This window comes from Octodon degus, unplaced genomic scaffold (genome assembly GCF_000260255.1).
Source record: "Octodon degus isolate 3935 unplaced genomic scaffold, OctDeg1.0 scaffold00206, whole genome shotgun sequence".
In the NCBI taxonomy this organism is placed as follows: domain Eukaryota; kingdom Metazoa; phylum Chordata; class Mammalia; order Rodentia; family Octodontidae; genus Octodon; species Octodon degus.
The window spans coordinates 2,439,538-2,457,766 of NW_004524782.1; the positions used below are offsets into that span (position 1 = coordinate 2,439,538).

General features: G+C 37.6%; 2 protein-coding genes across 2 annotated transcripts in view; one reads left to right on the forward strand and one right to left on the reverse strand.

The window, feature by feature from the left end:
- Positions 1–18,229, forward strand: part of LOC101573165 — an 84,831-nt gene that overhangs the window by 30,563 nt on the left and 36,039 nt on the right.
- The window catches only part of LOC111813625 (zinc finger protein 432-like), a 14,195-nt gene continuing 260 nt past the window's right edge, over positions 4,295–18,229 (reverse strand). Inside the window, exons 2-4 of the mRNA XM_023704865.1 lie at positions 16,779–16,956; positions 12,362–12,488; positions 4,295–6,485 (exon numbers count right to left, since the gene is read on the reverse strand). Of these exons, the coding sequence (XP_023560633.1) occupies positions 4,798–6,485; positions 12,362–12,488; positions 16,779–16,793 (1,830 nt within the window). The 5' untranslated portion in view covers positions 16,794–16,956 and the 3' untranslated portion in view covers positions 4,295–4,797. The remainder of the gene's footprint in view (positions 6,486–12,361; positions 12,489–16,778; positions 16,957–18,229) is intronic.

Below are 18,229 nucleotides of genomic sequence, written 5' to 3' on the forward strand. Positions count from 1 at the left end.
CCTTATAAATTCTTCCCACACACTTATGCCTTTCCCACACTTTTAAAAACACTTCTATTGTTCTTAACCATTTTCTAAATTCATGAACCTATGAAATTTTAACAACATTCATATATGGTACTCCAAAATCCCACAATATAGCAAATATACCTTACTATAGCAAATATAATTATTTGTGATAATTTAGACTAGTAATTTTTGAAAACCCACGAAAGTCTGCAAAAGTTGAACTGTGAAATAGCAAGGGACTACTGTGACTCTATGGTAGGCAGGAAGACCACTATCCACACGGAGAGAAGAGATAGCACAGGATGTGATGTGACAGCTCCTGGTCATGCCTTTTGGATGTCAGAGGGAAATGAGAAAGGCTGGGTCTCATTCCTGTTCTAATTTATTATATTTTCAGTATATGTGATATTTGAGGAAAAAATGAACTTATAATACTGTAGGTATTATGTTCTTGTTATTAGAATAATAAACATGTATCTGAAATTTGTGAATAAATAAAACAATGTTTAGATCATATTAGGAACATACTAGTAAGAGTTGTTTTACCAAAAAATTCTGATTTTTGCAGTTCTATTATCTTGAATCTGAATCATAATCACGAACTGTCCTACTGTAAAAAAAAAAAGTGTCTATTTCAGAAAAGTAGGTTCAGAGGATGTCATGCCCAGTTCACCTCTCAAGATTCTTGGGGTAGATAGTAGGTGATTAACAAATAAATACAATTGGCTGTGGAGATAGCTCAGTGGCCTCAGCACTGGTCTGGTAAGTGCAAGGACCCAGGTTCGATTCCTCGCACCATATGCTTTGCTGACCCTGGATCCCCAGGCATGCTGTGTTGGCACTCGTCTGTAATCCCAGTGCTGGGGAGGCTGAGACAGGAGGATCACTATGAGTCCAAGCTGCATAGTAAGACTGTACCAAATAAATAAAAGATTTTAAAATATTAAATAAACATAATTGTCAGGAAACAAAAAACTGAGGCCAGGTGGAGTCTTCTCTCCTGATGGGAGTCAAAGGGACTGCTAAAACAGAGCAGTGTATCTGTTTATACACAGATGTTGGTATCACATGCCGAACAACCCTCTGCCTAGCAATGTTGGCTTGGCTTGCCTAGGTCATCTGGTGTTCTCTTGGCTGGAACAACCCGTTCATGTGGCTCACCTCAGGCATTCTTTGTTCTCAGGACGAGAGCCATGCTCCAGTCCCACAAATGAACATCTTCAGCTTTAGCAACACACAACAGAATAAATAAGTTCATCATGGGGCCGGTGAGATAGCTTAGTGCTCTAAAGCACCTGCTCAGGGAAGGTTAAGCAAAGCGCAGGGACTGTGGTTCAATGCCAGGTACCACATGCCATACCAGCCCTGCCCCCAGGGTGGGCTGAGCCAGCCAAAAAATAAAAAAGTTCACCATATACTATATACATAAATGACTAGATTCATTTTATAATAATATACTTACATGCATTTGAAAACTTGGGGAGGATATTATGTCAATATTTCACTTTAGGTACAACTATAGTGACTTAAAACTTAAATTTTGTGGTATGTGCTAATTTATAAAATAAAACTTTGCTAATTTCTGAATATTGTCTTTTTCAGTATGATTAAACTTTAGCTCTGTTCCACTAAACTTCCCATCTCTGAAAAGTTCAGCATCTGGTACACACAGCCCAGGATAATCCATCTAGGAACATTATTGATCAGATCCAGCAAAAAGCAGACCTTGCCATGGCGGGATGTGCAGGGTGATAGGACAAAGAGAGGGGATCCAACAGCCTGTCTGGTAAAGAACAGCATCCTATTCTTTGATGGAAAATATTTGCCCCAAATCTACCCCTTTACACTACTGGTGTGGTAATGGAAGGAAGAACACAATTTAGGGTGGAGGTGCTCTAATGTAAATATAAATCAGAGCTCTTTTTATCTGGTTTTTGTAGCACTGGGGATTGAACCCAGGGGCTCATGCATGCTAGGTAAGGGTTCTACCAGCAAGCTATACTATCCTCAGAAATTATTTATAGAAGTGCAGAATCCTTGGCTTCATCCTCAGAAGCTCTAGTTTACTGAGATCTGGAGTCTGATTGATAAATTTGCTCTTTTACACAAGCTTCTCAGAGGATGCTGGGTCAGGGGCCACAGATAAAACCCCTGGAAACAATTGTGTGGTGTTCTACACTTTGCTATATGCTGTATGCCTATCACAACACTTGAATTTTAGTTCAAATTACATCTGCTCAGAAATACTTGGCCTGCAAATGATTATAATACCTCTTCAGTTACAATCTATGGCTTTATAGTTCTTCCTAGCACTAACCAGAGCTGAATTGTCTTGAATTTTACTCAGGTTTACTTCAGCTCCATCAAGAACACAACTTTGCTAGTTTGTTCATTAATATGCCAGGGTCTATGACAATGCCTGCCATAGGTCAGAAGCTCAAAAACACTTCTTTTAAAGGATGAAATTACTCGACATTAAATGGTAAATTGAATTTTGCCACAACAATCCAAAGGTCTATCAATAGTGGATGGAAAAAGAAACTAATATGGCACACCCTTAGAAAATACTACTCAAGGGCCAGTGAGATAGCTCAGCAGACTAAGTGCCTGCTTTGGCAAGCATGGGGACCAGGGTTTGATTCCCGGTCCTGAATGCCGTGCCAGCTCCACTCCTGGGGAGCACCAAGCTGGCAACCAGATGCGACCGAGTCTGGAGTGGGGGTGCATGCCTGTAATCCCAATGCTTGGGAGGCTGAAAACAGGATCACTACGAATCTGAGCTGTGTAGTAAGACCCTGTACCAAATACATAAAAAAAAGGGTGGAGGGGCTGGAGAGATGGCTCAGTAGAATAAGCACTTGCCTGGCAAGTGCAGGGGCCTGAGTTCAATCCCCAGTTCCACAAAAAACTACTTAATAACAACAAAAAACTATACATTCAGCAGTTTGAATGGACCTTTGAAAAAACTATACATTCAGCAGTATGAATGGATCTTAAAAGGCAAATGCTGAGTGAAGAGGTACCTCTATCAAAGGTTACATATCATACAATTCCAATTTAATAGCATTGACAATATTAGAGCAGTTCAATACTGATCAACAGTTACCATGTAGTTAGGAGAGGGTTTGAGTAATAACAGGGAGAATGTTTGTAAAGTCTCTGATTTTGGTAGAACTTACAGAAATCTGTAATTACAAAAATTTAGAACTCTACATACACACAAAAAATAATAAAAACATACTTTCCAATGCATTGAAAAACTAGTGAAGCCCAAAATGAAGTCTACAGTATAATTAGAACTGATCTATAAGTTGGAGATATTGCTTAGTAATACAGGATGCACATACGATACCTAAAGCTGTAAGTTTGACCTTCAGCAACAAAAAAGTGCTGATTTTAATTGCTTTTGATTATGTACCTTACTATAGTTAAGATAGTATGACTGAAGAAACTATGTGATGGGGTGCACCACCATACCCAGCTGAGAACAATCCATTTTAAAATGGTGGAATTGAGAAAATTTTGTTCCAACATGATTATCAGCTGTGACATTAGCCTTCTGATAGCCTTTCAAAATACACTGTTTTCATGAAGCTTTACTTCTATAAATGCCTGACACTTGGCTAGTTACTACACATTGTCTTCTTAGCAGTCTTATTTGTGCATGCCTTAATGATGAATAATGAGGCAGAATTCATCACTGAAATCCTGTCATATGCACTCCCTCCTAAAAGTTTTCTTCAGTGTGAAATAACTCATCACAAAGGTTACATTTCTGGGAAAAGGCTTTCTTGTGATCATTATATTACTACTTTGTTTCAGCTCACTGGTAATCTACTTTGAGCACCAAAGAGACAGTGCCTTTTTTCCCATACCAGGTTGTCTTAGTCATCCTACTCATATGTACTGTATTTCTACATATACTTTTTAATACATGTAATTACTTAGAAATATTTCTTCAAGGGCCAGCCAGATGGCTCAGTGGATTAAAGCACTTGCTTAGGCAGATGAAGGGACCGGGGTTGAATCCCTGGGGTGCCATGCCAGCCCCGCCCCTGGGATGTACTGAGATGGCAATTCAGACTGAGCATGATGGCACATGCCTGTAATCCCAGCACTTGGGAGGCTGAAAACAGGAGGATCACTATTAGACAAATCTCTGTAGTGAGCCCCTGTACTAAATACATAAATAAAAAAAATATTTCTTCAAAATGTTTCTACTTTGAATATATCAGAGGATTTTCCCACATAACATACAGTATGACTTAATCACTGAAGGCACTAGTACATTCTCTATAGATGTTTTATTTCATACATTAACATATTGCTCTACACTATATAGTACTTAAGTATGCTAGGAGCACACTAATACATGAGTTCAAGTACTATTATAGTTTACCTCTCGTGAGTTTGCTTGTATGTAATGAATTCAGATTCTGTGCAAAGGATTACATGCCCTGACATAACATATTGCTCACGTGTGTAGTATTTTTAATGCAACTTTATAAATTAGGTCAGCCCCAACTGCTAAATCCAGTCTCCTCTCTAGTATGAGTTGTTTGTTTACATTGGGAGCATCAAAGGGTTTAAGAAGACAACTCAAATTGAAGATTTTCCCAGTGATTCCATTAAATTCTTCCATCTAAATTTTCTGGTGAATAATTAAGACTTCATAGTGTAGAAGTAGAATTTTCCACACTCAATATGCATCAAATCTATCCTACATGAAATACCTGGTATACAAGACACATTTTCTTCCTGAAGGAATGAGCATTATCCATTGCATTGTCAGGGTTTGATTCCATTATGAGTTTGCTGGTGTACAATGAGATTTCTCTTCGAGGAGAAGGCTTTTCCACAATCACTGCAAATAAAGGGTTTTTCTCCCGAGTGAGTTCTCTGATGAACAAGTAGGCTGCTTTTCACATTGAAGCCTTTACCGCACTCACTGCATGCATATGGTTTCTCTCCAGTATGAATCTGCTTATGCAAAATGAGCTCACTTTCTGTGACAAAGCCTTTTCCACATTCACATGTATGTGATTTCTCTTTTATATGAATTTGCTGATGTGCAATGAGATAACGTCTCATGGTGAAGCCTTTTCCACATTCACTGCACACAAAACGTTTCTCTCCAGTATGAGTTCGCCGATGTACAGCAAGATTGCTTGTAAAGGCAAAACCTTTTCCACATGTATTGCATACATAGGGTTTCTCTCCAGTATGAATTCGCTGATGTATCATTAATGCACTGTTCAGAATGAAACCTTTCCCACATTCACTACATTTGTAAGGTTTCTCTCCAGTATGTGTTCGTTGATGTACAATCAGTCGACTCTTCAAAGAGAAGCCTCTCCCGCATTCACTGCAAATAAAGGGTTTCTCTCCTGTATGAGATCGCTGATGTATAATGAGCGCAGTCTTCACAGTGAAGCCTTTCCCACATTCATTGCATATATGTGATTTCTCTAATACATGATTTCTCTGATGTACGATAAGATTACTGTTCCTAAGAAATCCTTTTCCACATTCAATACATACATATGGTTTCTCTCCTGTATGAATTCGCTGATGCTCAATCAGACGACGTTTTATGGTAAAGCCCCTCCCACATTCATTGCATATGTGTGGTTTCTCCCCTGAATGATTTCGTTGATGTATGATGGCATAGTACTTTGTGGTGAAGCACTTCCCACATTCACTGCATATGTAGGGCTTCTCTCCTGTATGAGTTCGCTGATGTATGATAAGCATGCTTTTTCCAATGAAGCCTTTTCCACACTCACTACATACATAGGATTTCTCTCCAGAATGATTTCTCTGATGTATAATGAGATTACGCTTGCCTGGGAACCCTTTTCCACACTCACTGCATACATAGGGTTTCTCTCCAGTGTGAATTCGTTGATGTTCTATCAAACGGCTCTCCATGGTAAAGACTTTTCCACATTCACTGCATGTAAACGAATGCTCTTTCTTATGAATTCTCTGATGTTCATTGAGCCTGGACTTCCTGGAGAATGCTTTTGCACACATATTGCACCCAAAAGGTTTCTCTCCTGTATGAACTCTTTCATGATCAGTAAGTTGAGACTTCCTGATAAAGGCTTTCCCACATTCACTGCATATATGCTTTTTCTCTATTTCATGAAATTTCTGGTGCTTAATGACTTGGGACTTACTAATGGGTTTTCTGCTTACAGAAAATTTTACTGCAGAATGTAACTGTTCACACTTGCCATTCATTAATGTCTCCACATTTTCCTTAAACTCAGTAGCACTCTTCATTTCATAGTTTCTGTTCTGGTTGACAAAACTTAAATTTGACTTGAAATATTTTGTATATAACTCAAAATGATTTTTGCTTTGAAGAACAGTATCTATAAATGGATTGTGTTTATGGTATTGTTCCATATCTTTTAGCATTCTTTGATTTTTCATGTGACACTGTACATGATTAACAACTTGGCCATTTTCTACAAAAAAAAAAAAAAAGAACAATGAATTATAGCTTATGTGGACTAAACTTGTAAAAGGTTCTTTTGTGTTTTAAAAAAAAAAAAATGGTAGTTAGGCCAGGAATATAGCTCAGTAGTAGCATTCTTGCCTAGCATGCAAAAAGGTTTTGGGGTTCAATCTACAGTATTTCAAGGAAAAATTTTAAAAAGCTTATTAGTAATAACACTAGGATAACAGTATGTTATGGTTTGTGTCTAGTTGTCCCCCCGAAGCCTCATGTAAGTCATGGGGCAGACCTGACTCGAGGAGCAGCAAGTGGCTTGCAGGGTGTGGTCAGAGGACCAGGGTGGGGCTTGACAGGCAGGGCCAGAGAGGCATGAACCGTTAAGCTGGCAGCATGTCTCCCATCCGTGTTGTGTCCTCGTCCCCCCGCCCACCAGCGGCCTTCCTTGGAGGTGTGCAGAAGGTGATCCTGGACAGGGCAGCACCCCTGCCTCTTTTCTAGACCGGTGGTGTCTGTAATTGAGGCCACGTTGGGCAGGGAGGAGATGCTTAGAGAAGACAGAGGCACTGACCCTCTCACCTGAGCAAATAAGGCTCCGAGGTCTTGCTATGTAATTGAGGCTACTTTAAACTGTGAAACCTCCAAAAATTGTACATTAAATAAACCTTTCTTTCCTTCATTTTGAGAGTCAGGTATTTGTCTCAGTAACAAGAGAAGAGTAACTAAGACAGCACTTCAAGGAAAAATTTTAAAAGTCTTATTAGTGATAACAGTATAAAAACAACTCCCTATACAATTTGTTCTTATTTCTCACTTATTGTTAAAAACACAATAACATGAACATACCAAAAGTTAAAAGCAGTGTATTAAATAAAGTTTGCCAGTTAACAATCTGTAGGCCTTCAGCTGTTTTCTAAATAGGATTTTGCAAAATGTGTAAACACAATAGAATACAAGCAAGTCGTTGTTGTTGTTAGTAAGTAACCAGGTTAGTATCAACACTATTCCACCAAGCTTAAGGAGACATCAGATCAAAAAGATGAAACAGGGCTGGAGAGATGGCTCAGTGGTCTAAAGCACCTACTTGGAACAAACTAAGCTAAGCAAAGCACAGGGACCGCAGTTCGATCCCCCAGCACCACATGCCAGCCAGCTGCGCCCCCTGGTGGGCTGAGCTGGCCACCCCCCACACACAATAAATAAATGTTAAAAAAAAAATAAATGTTTAACAAAAAGATGAAACAACTAATCCAGAATGATAAAGATTAAATTTATGCACTCCACAAATATTGATTAAATGGCTTCCTTAGAAAAAACATTCTACTGATGTTTAGGATATATAAAATATGCCTTTTTTACTGTTATAAAATTCTAGTTATGGGAAAAAATAAATGAGAAATAAAAAAGAAGAAAGTTGGAGATGGTGAATGTAAGTTGAAGAAGCAATGGAGATGGAGGAAGAAGTTTTCATATTGTATATATATATATATTGGTAAAAAGAAAACACCAAGTTAAATGATGGTTTCAAAAGGGAAAATAGTTAATGAAAGGGAAGAACCAAAGATTATTTCATTAACTATATGGTTTGAGCCACAGAGGAGATAGAAGACTCATGATGACATGGGGAATAATACTAACTCCAGAACCTATAAAGTAAGCACCATGAAATATGAACTTTGAGATTTTAAATATGTAATACTAACATCACTTATTAGTGATAACACTATAACAGTATAAAAACAACTTCCTATACAATTTGTTCTTATTTTTCACTTATTGTTAAAAACACAATAACATGAACATACCAAAAGTTAAAAGCAGTGTATTAAATAAAGTTTGCCAGTTAACAATCTGTAGGCCTTCAGCTGTTTTCTAAATAGGATTTTAACTAACATCAAGAATCTATCTGAAAATATAAATGAAGATATCTGTGTGAAAAGAATATACATATCCAAGAATAAAGAGAAACTGGGCTAGGAGTGTAGTTCACTTATAGGATAATAAGCTTTGCATACATGTGTCCCTAGGTTTGATTCCCAGAACCACAAAGGGAAAAAAAAAAAAAAAAAAAAAAAAAAAAAAAAAAAAAGAGGGCTGGGTGATATGTTGGGAGGACATGGAAAAAGGACAAATAATGAGTGTATAAAATTAGAATTTTAAACATTCCTGTATTTGAGTTTGGAGATTCTTCAATCCCATTTAGAGGACTGAAGCTCTTACTACAGATATCAGAAAAATATGCAAAACAAAATGTACAGAATATATTTGTTACTTACCACATAAGAATGTGAGATCTGTAGAATATGAATTAAAATGAACTGTGTGGTAATCTGATTTATATATTTTCCTTTAGGTATGTAAATCACTACAAATTAACTTTCACACAATGTCAGTACAATTAATCGAAGATCCAACATTTTAACCTTTGGTTTTGCTGTGTTGTGTTCCCATATATTATGAAACAGAAACAGTAATTGTTGGAGAATGTTGCAAGTAGCTAGTATATTATGCAGATTTCTTCAGAAGCTAATGTATTGCATGGAATAAGAAATTGTTATCTTCAATTCCATTCTCTACATACAGTAGCAAACTCAAACTAAACTTTTCCCATTTCAATGTCTGTAACACTGTATACTGTTCATTTTAGTATTGGTTAAGCTCTACCAAGGATAACAACTGATACTTTCTGAATAAAAGTTCACATGGCAGCCATTCACATGAAAGATAAGACTACTTAGGGACATAAAAATACAAAATTAACCAAACTTCTCTCATCATACCTCAGTTACATGTACAATCTAAAATTTAAAGTCATCTTGGCAATAAAGGTTTCCACTACTACAGCTATGGCATTCCATAACACTGGCCATCATTTGGCCAATTTCAGGACTATCTATTAATAGTCAACCCCATGGTCTTGCACATTTCATACCACCATTCCTAATTTATCCATCATCTTCCTAATTCAAAATCTATGTATACCTTGTATATGTCATCCTCTCATTCTTCCTGATTATACCATGATAAGACCTACTTCCTCTGTATTTATAAAGTGACTCCTTTCCTTATTTTTCATTTTTATAGTTACCCTTCTGTTGTTATGAAGATTTAACCTCACCCAAGAGAGGCATGGCCACTACCTGTTTCTGATGGACCATGAAATCTAGGATAGGAGCTTTAGACTACATCATATAGTTCTGTCCTTCAAACAAACTAGAAAGTACAGGCCTGACTTTGGATACAGACTTAAAAACTATAAAGATCAGCTATATGGCAGTATGTGAAGCATAGTGAAAGCTCAGGACACCAAAGGTTCAAATTATCTACATGTCCAACAGAAGACAACTAGAACTACTGAGTATAGATCCCTTCTGGATTTCACATGACCCAAGACTTCTGATCATAGGCAAATACGTACAAAAAATGAAAATGTATGTTCATGAAAAGGTTATACATAAATATTCACAGTAGTATGATTCATAAAAGTTGAGACAACACAAATGTCCATCAGTAGATAAATGGATACAAAAATGGGGCACAATAGGGCTGGCCAGATAGCTCAGCAGATTAAAGCACCTGCTTAGGTAGATGCGAGGACCGGGGCTCGATCCCTGGCATGCTGTGCCAGCCCCACCCTTGGGGCACACTGAGATAGTGACTGAGATTGAGCGTGGTGGTGCTCGCATGCACCTGTAACCCCAGTGCTTGGAAGGTTGAAAACAGAAGAATCACTACGAGTCTAATCTATATAGTGAGACCCTGTACAAAATACAAAAATGGGGGGGGGGGGGCATTTCCATACAGTGGAATATTACTTGAGAAAAGGATAAAGTATTGATACATGTTAAAACATGGAAATATAAAACATGCTAATTTTATAAAAAGATCCAAAGGACATTATTTTGTGATTCCATTTTTATGAAACACCAAAACAGGAAAATCTATACATAGAAAGTAGATTAGTGGTACCTAGGGCTGAGGGCTTGGGATGAAATGTTTTTGTTTTTTTTAATTTTGATGTTTTTCAAACAGGGTCTTGCTACATAGTCCAGGATAACCTTGAAATATATAGCCCAGAGTAGCTTCAAACTCATACCTTAGCCTCCTCACTGTTGGTACTACAGGAATGTGTCACTATGTTGAGTGCCAGAAATGGGTTTTAAATGTATTGAAAATCTTCTAAATTTGTGGAAATGGAGGCTGGGGAGATGGTTCAATAGAGTAAGTGCTTCCCTGGCAAGCACAAGGGCCTGAGTTCAATCTCCCAGTTCCGCAAAAAAAAAAAAAAAAAAAAAAAAAAAATTAAGTTGTAAGTGTTAAATTGACAAGTTATATGAAATGTAAATTATCTCAAGAAAGCTATTTTAAAAATACAAAAATACTAAATAAATAAACAAAAATATAAAAGAGAAAAACAAATGACTTAGGGAAATGAATAATTCTCAAAATGTAAGATGAACAGAAGAAAAAGTCAAACTTTCACATGTACAGAAGAAATAAACTAAGGCAGTCATAGGGTATGACCAAGTGTAGATAGGAAGCGATATAGTATATGAAAAAGTCCTTTTAAGCTAAACAGTTAACAGAAATAGCAAAGATCTTTAAGAAGAGGACTTTGTAGTTAGAAAATAGGAAAAACCCAACATGAACATGAAAAGAACAAAAGATACATGATAGTTAAGGAGACGCTCATCTTTAAAACAGGATGGTGGAAGGGGTATTTTGTGGAGGGACTAAGATTCTTATTCTTTACTCTGCAATTGGAAAGTCATAGCTGGTTGTCATATAGAACATTAAGATATGTAGAACTGAGACCAGGCATGGTGGTGCACCCCTATAGCCCCAGCTCTGGGGAGAATGAAAACAGGAGGATCCCTATGAGTCTGAGCTGCATAGTGAGACCCTGTACCAAATACATTAAAATAAAATAAAATAGGATGTAGAACTGAAGCGTACATTTCAATATTATTAGGGAGCTGTCAATTTGGAAGTCTCATCTAGAGAGCAGACAAAGCTTAAGCAAGAGAAAACAAAATTTAAGGATTAGAAAGTGAGCAAGGAAAATAAAACCATTGAAGAATCAAAAAGGAATGAAAAACCAGACCAGAACCAGATAAATGTGTAATAAGATCAGGCTTACTGTGAAAGCACAGTAAGCTGGCTGGCCTTTAGGAAGAGGAATTAGTGTTACCCAGTGAGTTGGGAAAGCACAAGTCAGAAGTTAGTGATAAATCCAAAGAACTCTACATGGTTTCATTCCCCTCTAAAGATCTAAAAGAAATATTCTAAGATAGGAAGAGCACAGGCCTCTGACTAAATTAGGATTCTGTGGGTGTGTATATTGCTGGTTCTCGTTCACTTACGTGGCCAGATAGGACTACATTTCATCTATTGTCCAAGGATCTCCTTTTCCAACCTGAAGAGTACATCTGGCTTGCTGCCTTGATACACTATGTGCGGAGAGGTGAGAGATGACCTGGTCTTTTTTTCTTTTTCTGGTCTTTAAGACAGGGTCTCACTATGCAGTTCAGACTGGCCTTGAGCTCACTTTGTAGTCCAGGTTGGTGCTGAGCTAACAATGATTCTCCCGCCTCGGCTTCCTGAGTACTGGGATTACAGGCATACACTACTATGCCTGGTTGACATGGATATATTGACTGAGCTGGGATATGTCAACATGGAAGCAGACACATTTAAGGAACTGAGGGAAAATAAAGTAAAAATAAAGAATTGGACAGTTTTTACATCTATCAGGAGAAAGAACACAATGCACTTTGTTAGTAGCCAAGAGTCTACCACTTGAAATCACAACAGACTCTGACACATTAGACAGTTGTTAAAGGAAAAGCCACAAAGGCACCCTGGGTGGCACAGGGCAACTATCCTTACCCAATGACACCAGATTGCTGTAGTTCTCCAACATCACATTTCTGTATAGATTCTTCTGTGCTGGACACAAGAGCTGCCACTCATCTTGCGTGAATGTCACAGTCACATCCTCCAGTGTCAATGGCTCCTATAATAATAGAATCCTGCTTAATGAGATTTTCTTTTATTGATAAGAAATATAAAGGAAGTTGTACTGCTTACATTAACAATACAGACTGCACGTACACAGATCTAAGGAGTGAGAAATTTTCAGAACTGTTAAAATACCCTATAACTCAGAATCACTAAACCAGTAAAGCCAAACAGGAAATGTCCATTCACATACATCAAATGGACACTGTAGAATACCTGATGCAAATGTGAAAACTAGAAAGACATTAACCTCAAAAGAAAAAAAAAAGCCAAGTGTGGATGGCACTTGCCTATAATCCCACTACTTGGAAGGGTAAGGCAGGAGGACTGCTGCATGATCAAAGCCAGCCCGGGCTACACATAGTGAGTTGAGCGCAGCCTAAACTACATCATGAGACCCTGACTCAAAAAACCATAAAAATTTAAAAATAAAAAATAAATATAAGAAAGATAAAATATATTGACAAATGACTTCTTCAAATAAAATATAAGCCAATTATTGTGGGACTGTCCTGCTTCAAGGTTGTATACGGTTAGATTTTTGGACTTATGTGGAAATATAAGAAGTAAATAATTCTTTATGTCTATTTTTAAAAATATATTCTAATTTTTCAATGTTTTTTCATCATATTCTATAGGGACTTAAAGTTCAACATACCAATACTTGATGAAAAATACCTGTTCCATGTTATGCCTAAGATGTTTGATATGCAGACAGATAGTGAGGTTAAGCTTAACAGCCTAAGTTGTATGGTAATAACAATAAGCCTCTCTTCTGTATGGTTAACAACCTAAGTTTGCAGACCAAAATTATAGTAAAAGGAGGGCCGCAAGGAAAGTCTACATTTTGGCCCTAGTCTTCCAAGGTCACTTAAGACTCAGGGCATATGAGAACTTGTACTGTAATGTCATGTAACTCAGTAGTGTCCCAAATTTTCTGATCAAGGAGATTATGGGGCCAAAGAGGAAAGTGATCGATAATGTAGAGTGTGCCTGAGGAGAGTCACATGGAGAGAAAACATTCTCTCAAGCTTTCACAGAGAGCACATTGGCCAAGCAATGGCCATGACTCATGCACATGGCTGACACTGACAAAGGTTCTACAATCTGAGGTACAGGCTCTCAGGATAAATCCTGAGGGGATTTCAGTGACCTTATCAGACCAAAAGCTACAACTCTTGTTGCATAGGTCCTGCTTTACCTTGGTCTTAACCATCCAGCAGAAAAGTATAAAAACAAAGTATAAGACGTAAAGCCATGGTGTTATGTTTAGCTGTAGGGGACTCAGGTCAACAATTTCTGACATTGCCAGTCAAGCGGAAGCCCCAATACTATTATGGACTGCTGAACTCTTTTTGAATATTTTGCTGAGTTTGTACACCTATAACATTTAAATGATGGAACTTAACAAAAAATGATGAATGTCCATTTTGTATCTGTGTATTCAAAGTGGTTAGGATAGATATATAGTTACATTCTCTTAATGAATAGAGGGATTTGTTCTAATGGTGTTTGTAAATAGGATATCAAGTCCGCATCTTGTACAGCAATTAACCACGAGGAAGAATGTATGCAATGTGTTAATTATTGAAACTGTCCTACCAATTTGGTTTGAAACTGTCTCATTGTTATTTGTTTCTCAATAAAATTATGGAAAAAAAATAAAATAATAGCGAAAAAGTATAGAACAGTATCTTCAGTGTTCTGATCATACAGCAAAGCTGCCTAGCCCTGAATGCCACTAGAGAACAACTGAGACTTGATGGGTGACTATCTGCCACTTTTCTTTCTCAACATGGTTTGTACTTACATGGAAGTGTGAGAAATTGGGGCAGGGAAAACCTTGGGGGAAAACTGATGAGATTATCCACCCCCAAGTTATCGTAGAGATTAGTATGTAGAGGAAAGAATAGACCTGCTAAACACTTCAATTTTTTTTTTTTTTTTTTTTTTTTTTTTTTTTAATGAAAAAGTCTTATCACTTCTCAGTCTTTTGGTTAAGATCAAGTGTAATGAAATAGTCTTGTAATCATTCCTGGGATGACCTCAAACTCCTGGGCTCAAACAGGCCTCCTGTTTCCGACCCACAAAGTAGCTTGGACAATAGTTGTGCAACACCATGCCTGGACTGAGGCTACAAAATCTTAACTTTACTGATATAATCACAGTCTGATTATTTTATATGAAACCATTTGGAAATCCATTTAGAAAATTCATGGCCAAAAGTTATATAATGGAAGAAAAGTGACAAGTGGGGGGCCTGCCCCGTAGCTCAGTTCTTTAAGTGGCTGCTTCAACAAAGCAGTCAGGCTCAGGTTGCTGTGGTTCGATCCCCACAACTCAAGCCAGCCAAACCCGCCCTGAAGGCATTCGGAGGAAAAAAAAAATCCTTATGGGGCCTGGGAGATGGCTCAGTAGAATAAGTGCTTGCCTGGCAAGTGCAAGGGCCTGAGTTCAATCCCTGTGTTCTGCCCAAAAAAAAGAAAGAAAAAGTGACAAATGTTGTGAAAGGAAAAATAATACCTATCCTCAAACAGATACTGCAAACAAAGCTAAAAGTTGACATATTAAAAAAAATATTTGCAAGAAATAAAAGAATATGGTGGATACAAATAACATATCCATCATAAGAAAAGGTTTTTTTAATGTAAAAATAAGGACAGGTTATTTTACACACACATACAAAAAAAAAAAAAAAAAAAAAGAAAAAAAAAGAAAAACAAGTATTTCACGTTTACATCAAATTAAAAAAAAAAAATGCAAAATAAGCAAAAGAATCCCAACCACTCAGATGGTTAGAAATACCAGTAAGTACTGGAAAGGGTTTAAAGTATAGATAAGTCCACATATCACTTCATGTCACTTACTATGTGACAGGTACTCATCTCAATGATTTACATATGTACTTTAACTTATTTCTTTAGTATAACTATAGACAAACAATTTTAATAGTGAGTATTCCATTCACTACAGCCATTATTCCATCTCACTACACCTGAGATGGTGTCTTTATATGACACCATCTCAAGCTAATAGGTTATGTTCTTTGGAGTATGATTTCATTGGTACAAAAAAAGAAAAAAAATACAGTTGCATCTCAGTTTACATATGCTTTTATCTGAGAAGTTTGGTTCATGTGGCATATGGAAACATTTTGTTTTGTCTACATTGAAGGACAAATATGACCTTGGTCATCTTTGCTACACAAACATAAACATGGCCCAGGTACCACTGCATGTGTTTGTGTACACAGATGAACATATGTTGGTAAATATACATAGGTAAATGTACACACAAATTCAGAAATTGTTAAATACTAAACAACTGTAAACTAGGATGAGAAAACTAGAAAACAGAAATTTAGAATATAAAGAGAAAAAAAATTGAGATAATGTTTCACTGGAGGCCAAGCTTGTCTTGAACTCCTGGGCTCAAGTGTTTCTCCTACCTTAGTCTCCCATGCAATTAGGTTACAGAAGCATGCATACCACTGCACTCAACTCAAGAGACAATTGACTTTTACTCTAAGGTACTTTGTTGTTAAAGTTTTTTCCCTTTAAAATATATCAGCGAGACAAGAAGTGAATGCGAAAACTAAGGTCTCTGAATGTTCTGAGCTGAAGCTACAAACACTAAGGAATCCAGTAACTCAAGCCCTCATCAGACAGTATGTCTTTAAACTCCCTAATGATAAATCTGTATGTACCTAAATCCCAGTTCAGCTACCTCTCAAGATAGCTGAGAGTCCTACAATCCCTCCATTTTCCTAGGTCATTTAGGTTTTGTTCCTAGATAAGCTTAGTCAGACATAAGGTCGAGTACTTAGGGTGAATTTCCTAAGTACTATGAAATATGTATTGCCATCTCCTCAGGAACCTGTTTGCCTGCTCCTCAGTCATTGCGGACCATATACAACTTAGCATGATCCTCTTGATGTGCTGGCTTCAAAGATACCAGGCACAAGCTGATACCAGGCACAAGCTGAAAACTACTGCTACCCACTGGATTCTTCTTTTACACGTGATGTTCCAAAATCAGGCATTTAGTGGAAATTATACGAACACCATATTCCTGTTTCTACTTTGCTATGTTAGACAAAAAATGTATTTTCTCTACGTAATTCCTGGAGTGATTTTTATACGCATTTGAAAATCCATTACAAAATAAAAGAGAGGGGCCAGGGAAATGGCTCAGTGGAATAAGTGCTTCCCTGGCAAGCGCAAGGGCCTGAGTTCAATACCCAGTTCCGCCAAAAAAAAGAGAGAATAAAATGAGACAAAGTCACCTGAACGTTGGTCATTTTCTTCTGTTTAGGGAAATAGCCAAGTGGAATACTCTGTTGTGCTTCTTCTGTAGATGCCCTAATAATCTTAGTCACTGATGAAGCGTGTCTCCAGAAATGATATACAAGTCCAGGAAGTCTTTTTTCACTCACTTTTTATCCCTTACCGGAATGGCAGGACCTGCAGAGTGAGGAGTAAAACAAGCTTCAAGGGTATATTCCTCTTGCTATACACTTAAACATATGACTTCCACCATTTCTCTACTTGGGTCCCCAGAAAATCTCCTAATTCAAGCCAACCAAACCATAAACTGGAATGCAAGGAAGGTCTGGTTTCTCCTTTGAAGCTGGAAGTAGTACAAATGTGAAAACACAGATGGCAATGGAGAATCAGCCCAGCACCTCGTCTCAGTCGCAGGTAGTTCTTAGATCAATCTTAGAAATGAAGTCAGAAAGACAGTAAGGAACTATATGTATTTTTTTTCTTTAAAGTATGTCGCCTTCATAACTTTAAAGTTTGCAGATACTCATACAGACTCAATTTGAAAAACTGGATACCAAAAGATAAAGAGAAAGAGAGAGACACAGATAGACAGACAAAGGCCGGGGAGATAGCTCAATGGAATAAGTGCCTGCCTGGCAAGTGCTGGATTCCAAGTTCAATTCCTAGCACTGAAAAAAAAAAAAAAGAGAGACTGAGAGACAGAAACAGAGACAACAGAGGACAGAGAGACAGACAGAGAGAAATAATAGACTATAAATACAAATTTTAAAAATATTTTAAAAGTCAGGCATGGTGCTACATGCCTGTAATCCTGACCCTACTGTGCCATGTTAGGCACAAAGTATATCCCCCTCTAGATAATTCCTGAAATGACTTTTATAGGCATTTGCAAATCCATTAAATAACAAAGGAGAGAAGAAAATGAGAAAAGTCACCTGAATATTGGTCATTTTCTTCTGTTTAGGGAAATGGTCAACTCAGATACTCTGGGTCTTCTATAGATGCTCTAATAATCTGTCACTTACGTGTGAGTGGGAAGCTGAGGTGGGAGGATACAGAGTTCAATCCCAAACTTGGTAACTGACCATGATCCTATCTCAAAATTTTAAAAAGAGGACTGAGGATCCAGCTCAGTGTAAAGACCTTTGGCCCTAAAACCACACACACACACACACACACACACACACACACACACACACACAAAAAAAAACTTTCTAAAAAATAAAATATTGGAATTGGTTGCACATGTTTATAATCCCAGCACTTAGATGGCTAAGGCACAAGGATCACCAGGAATCTGAGACCAGCTTGAACTACACTGTGAGGTCCTGTTTTAAAAGGTAAAAATTATCCCCAGGGTGCAAAGACGAGTTCGATTGAGACTGGGCCTATTAACACTGGGTGTGGTGGCTAATACCTGCAATCTCAGTGCTTGAGAGGCTGAGAACAG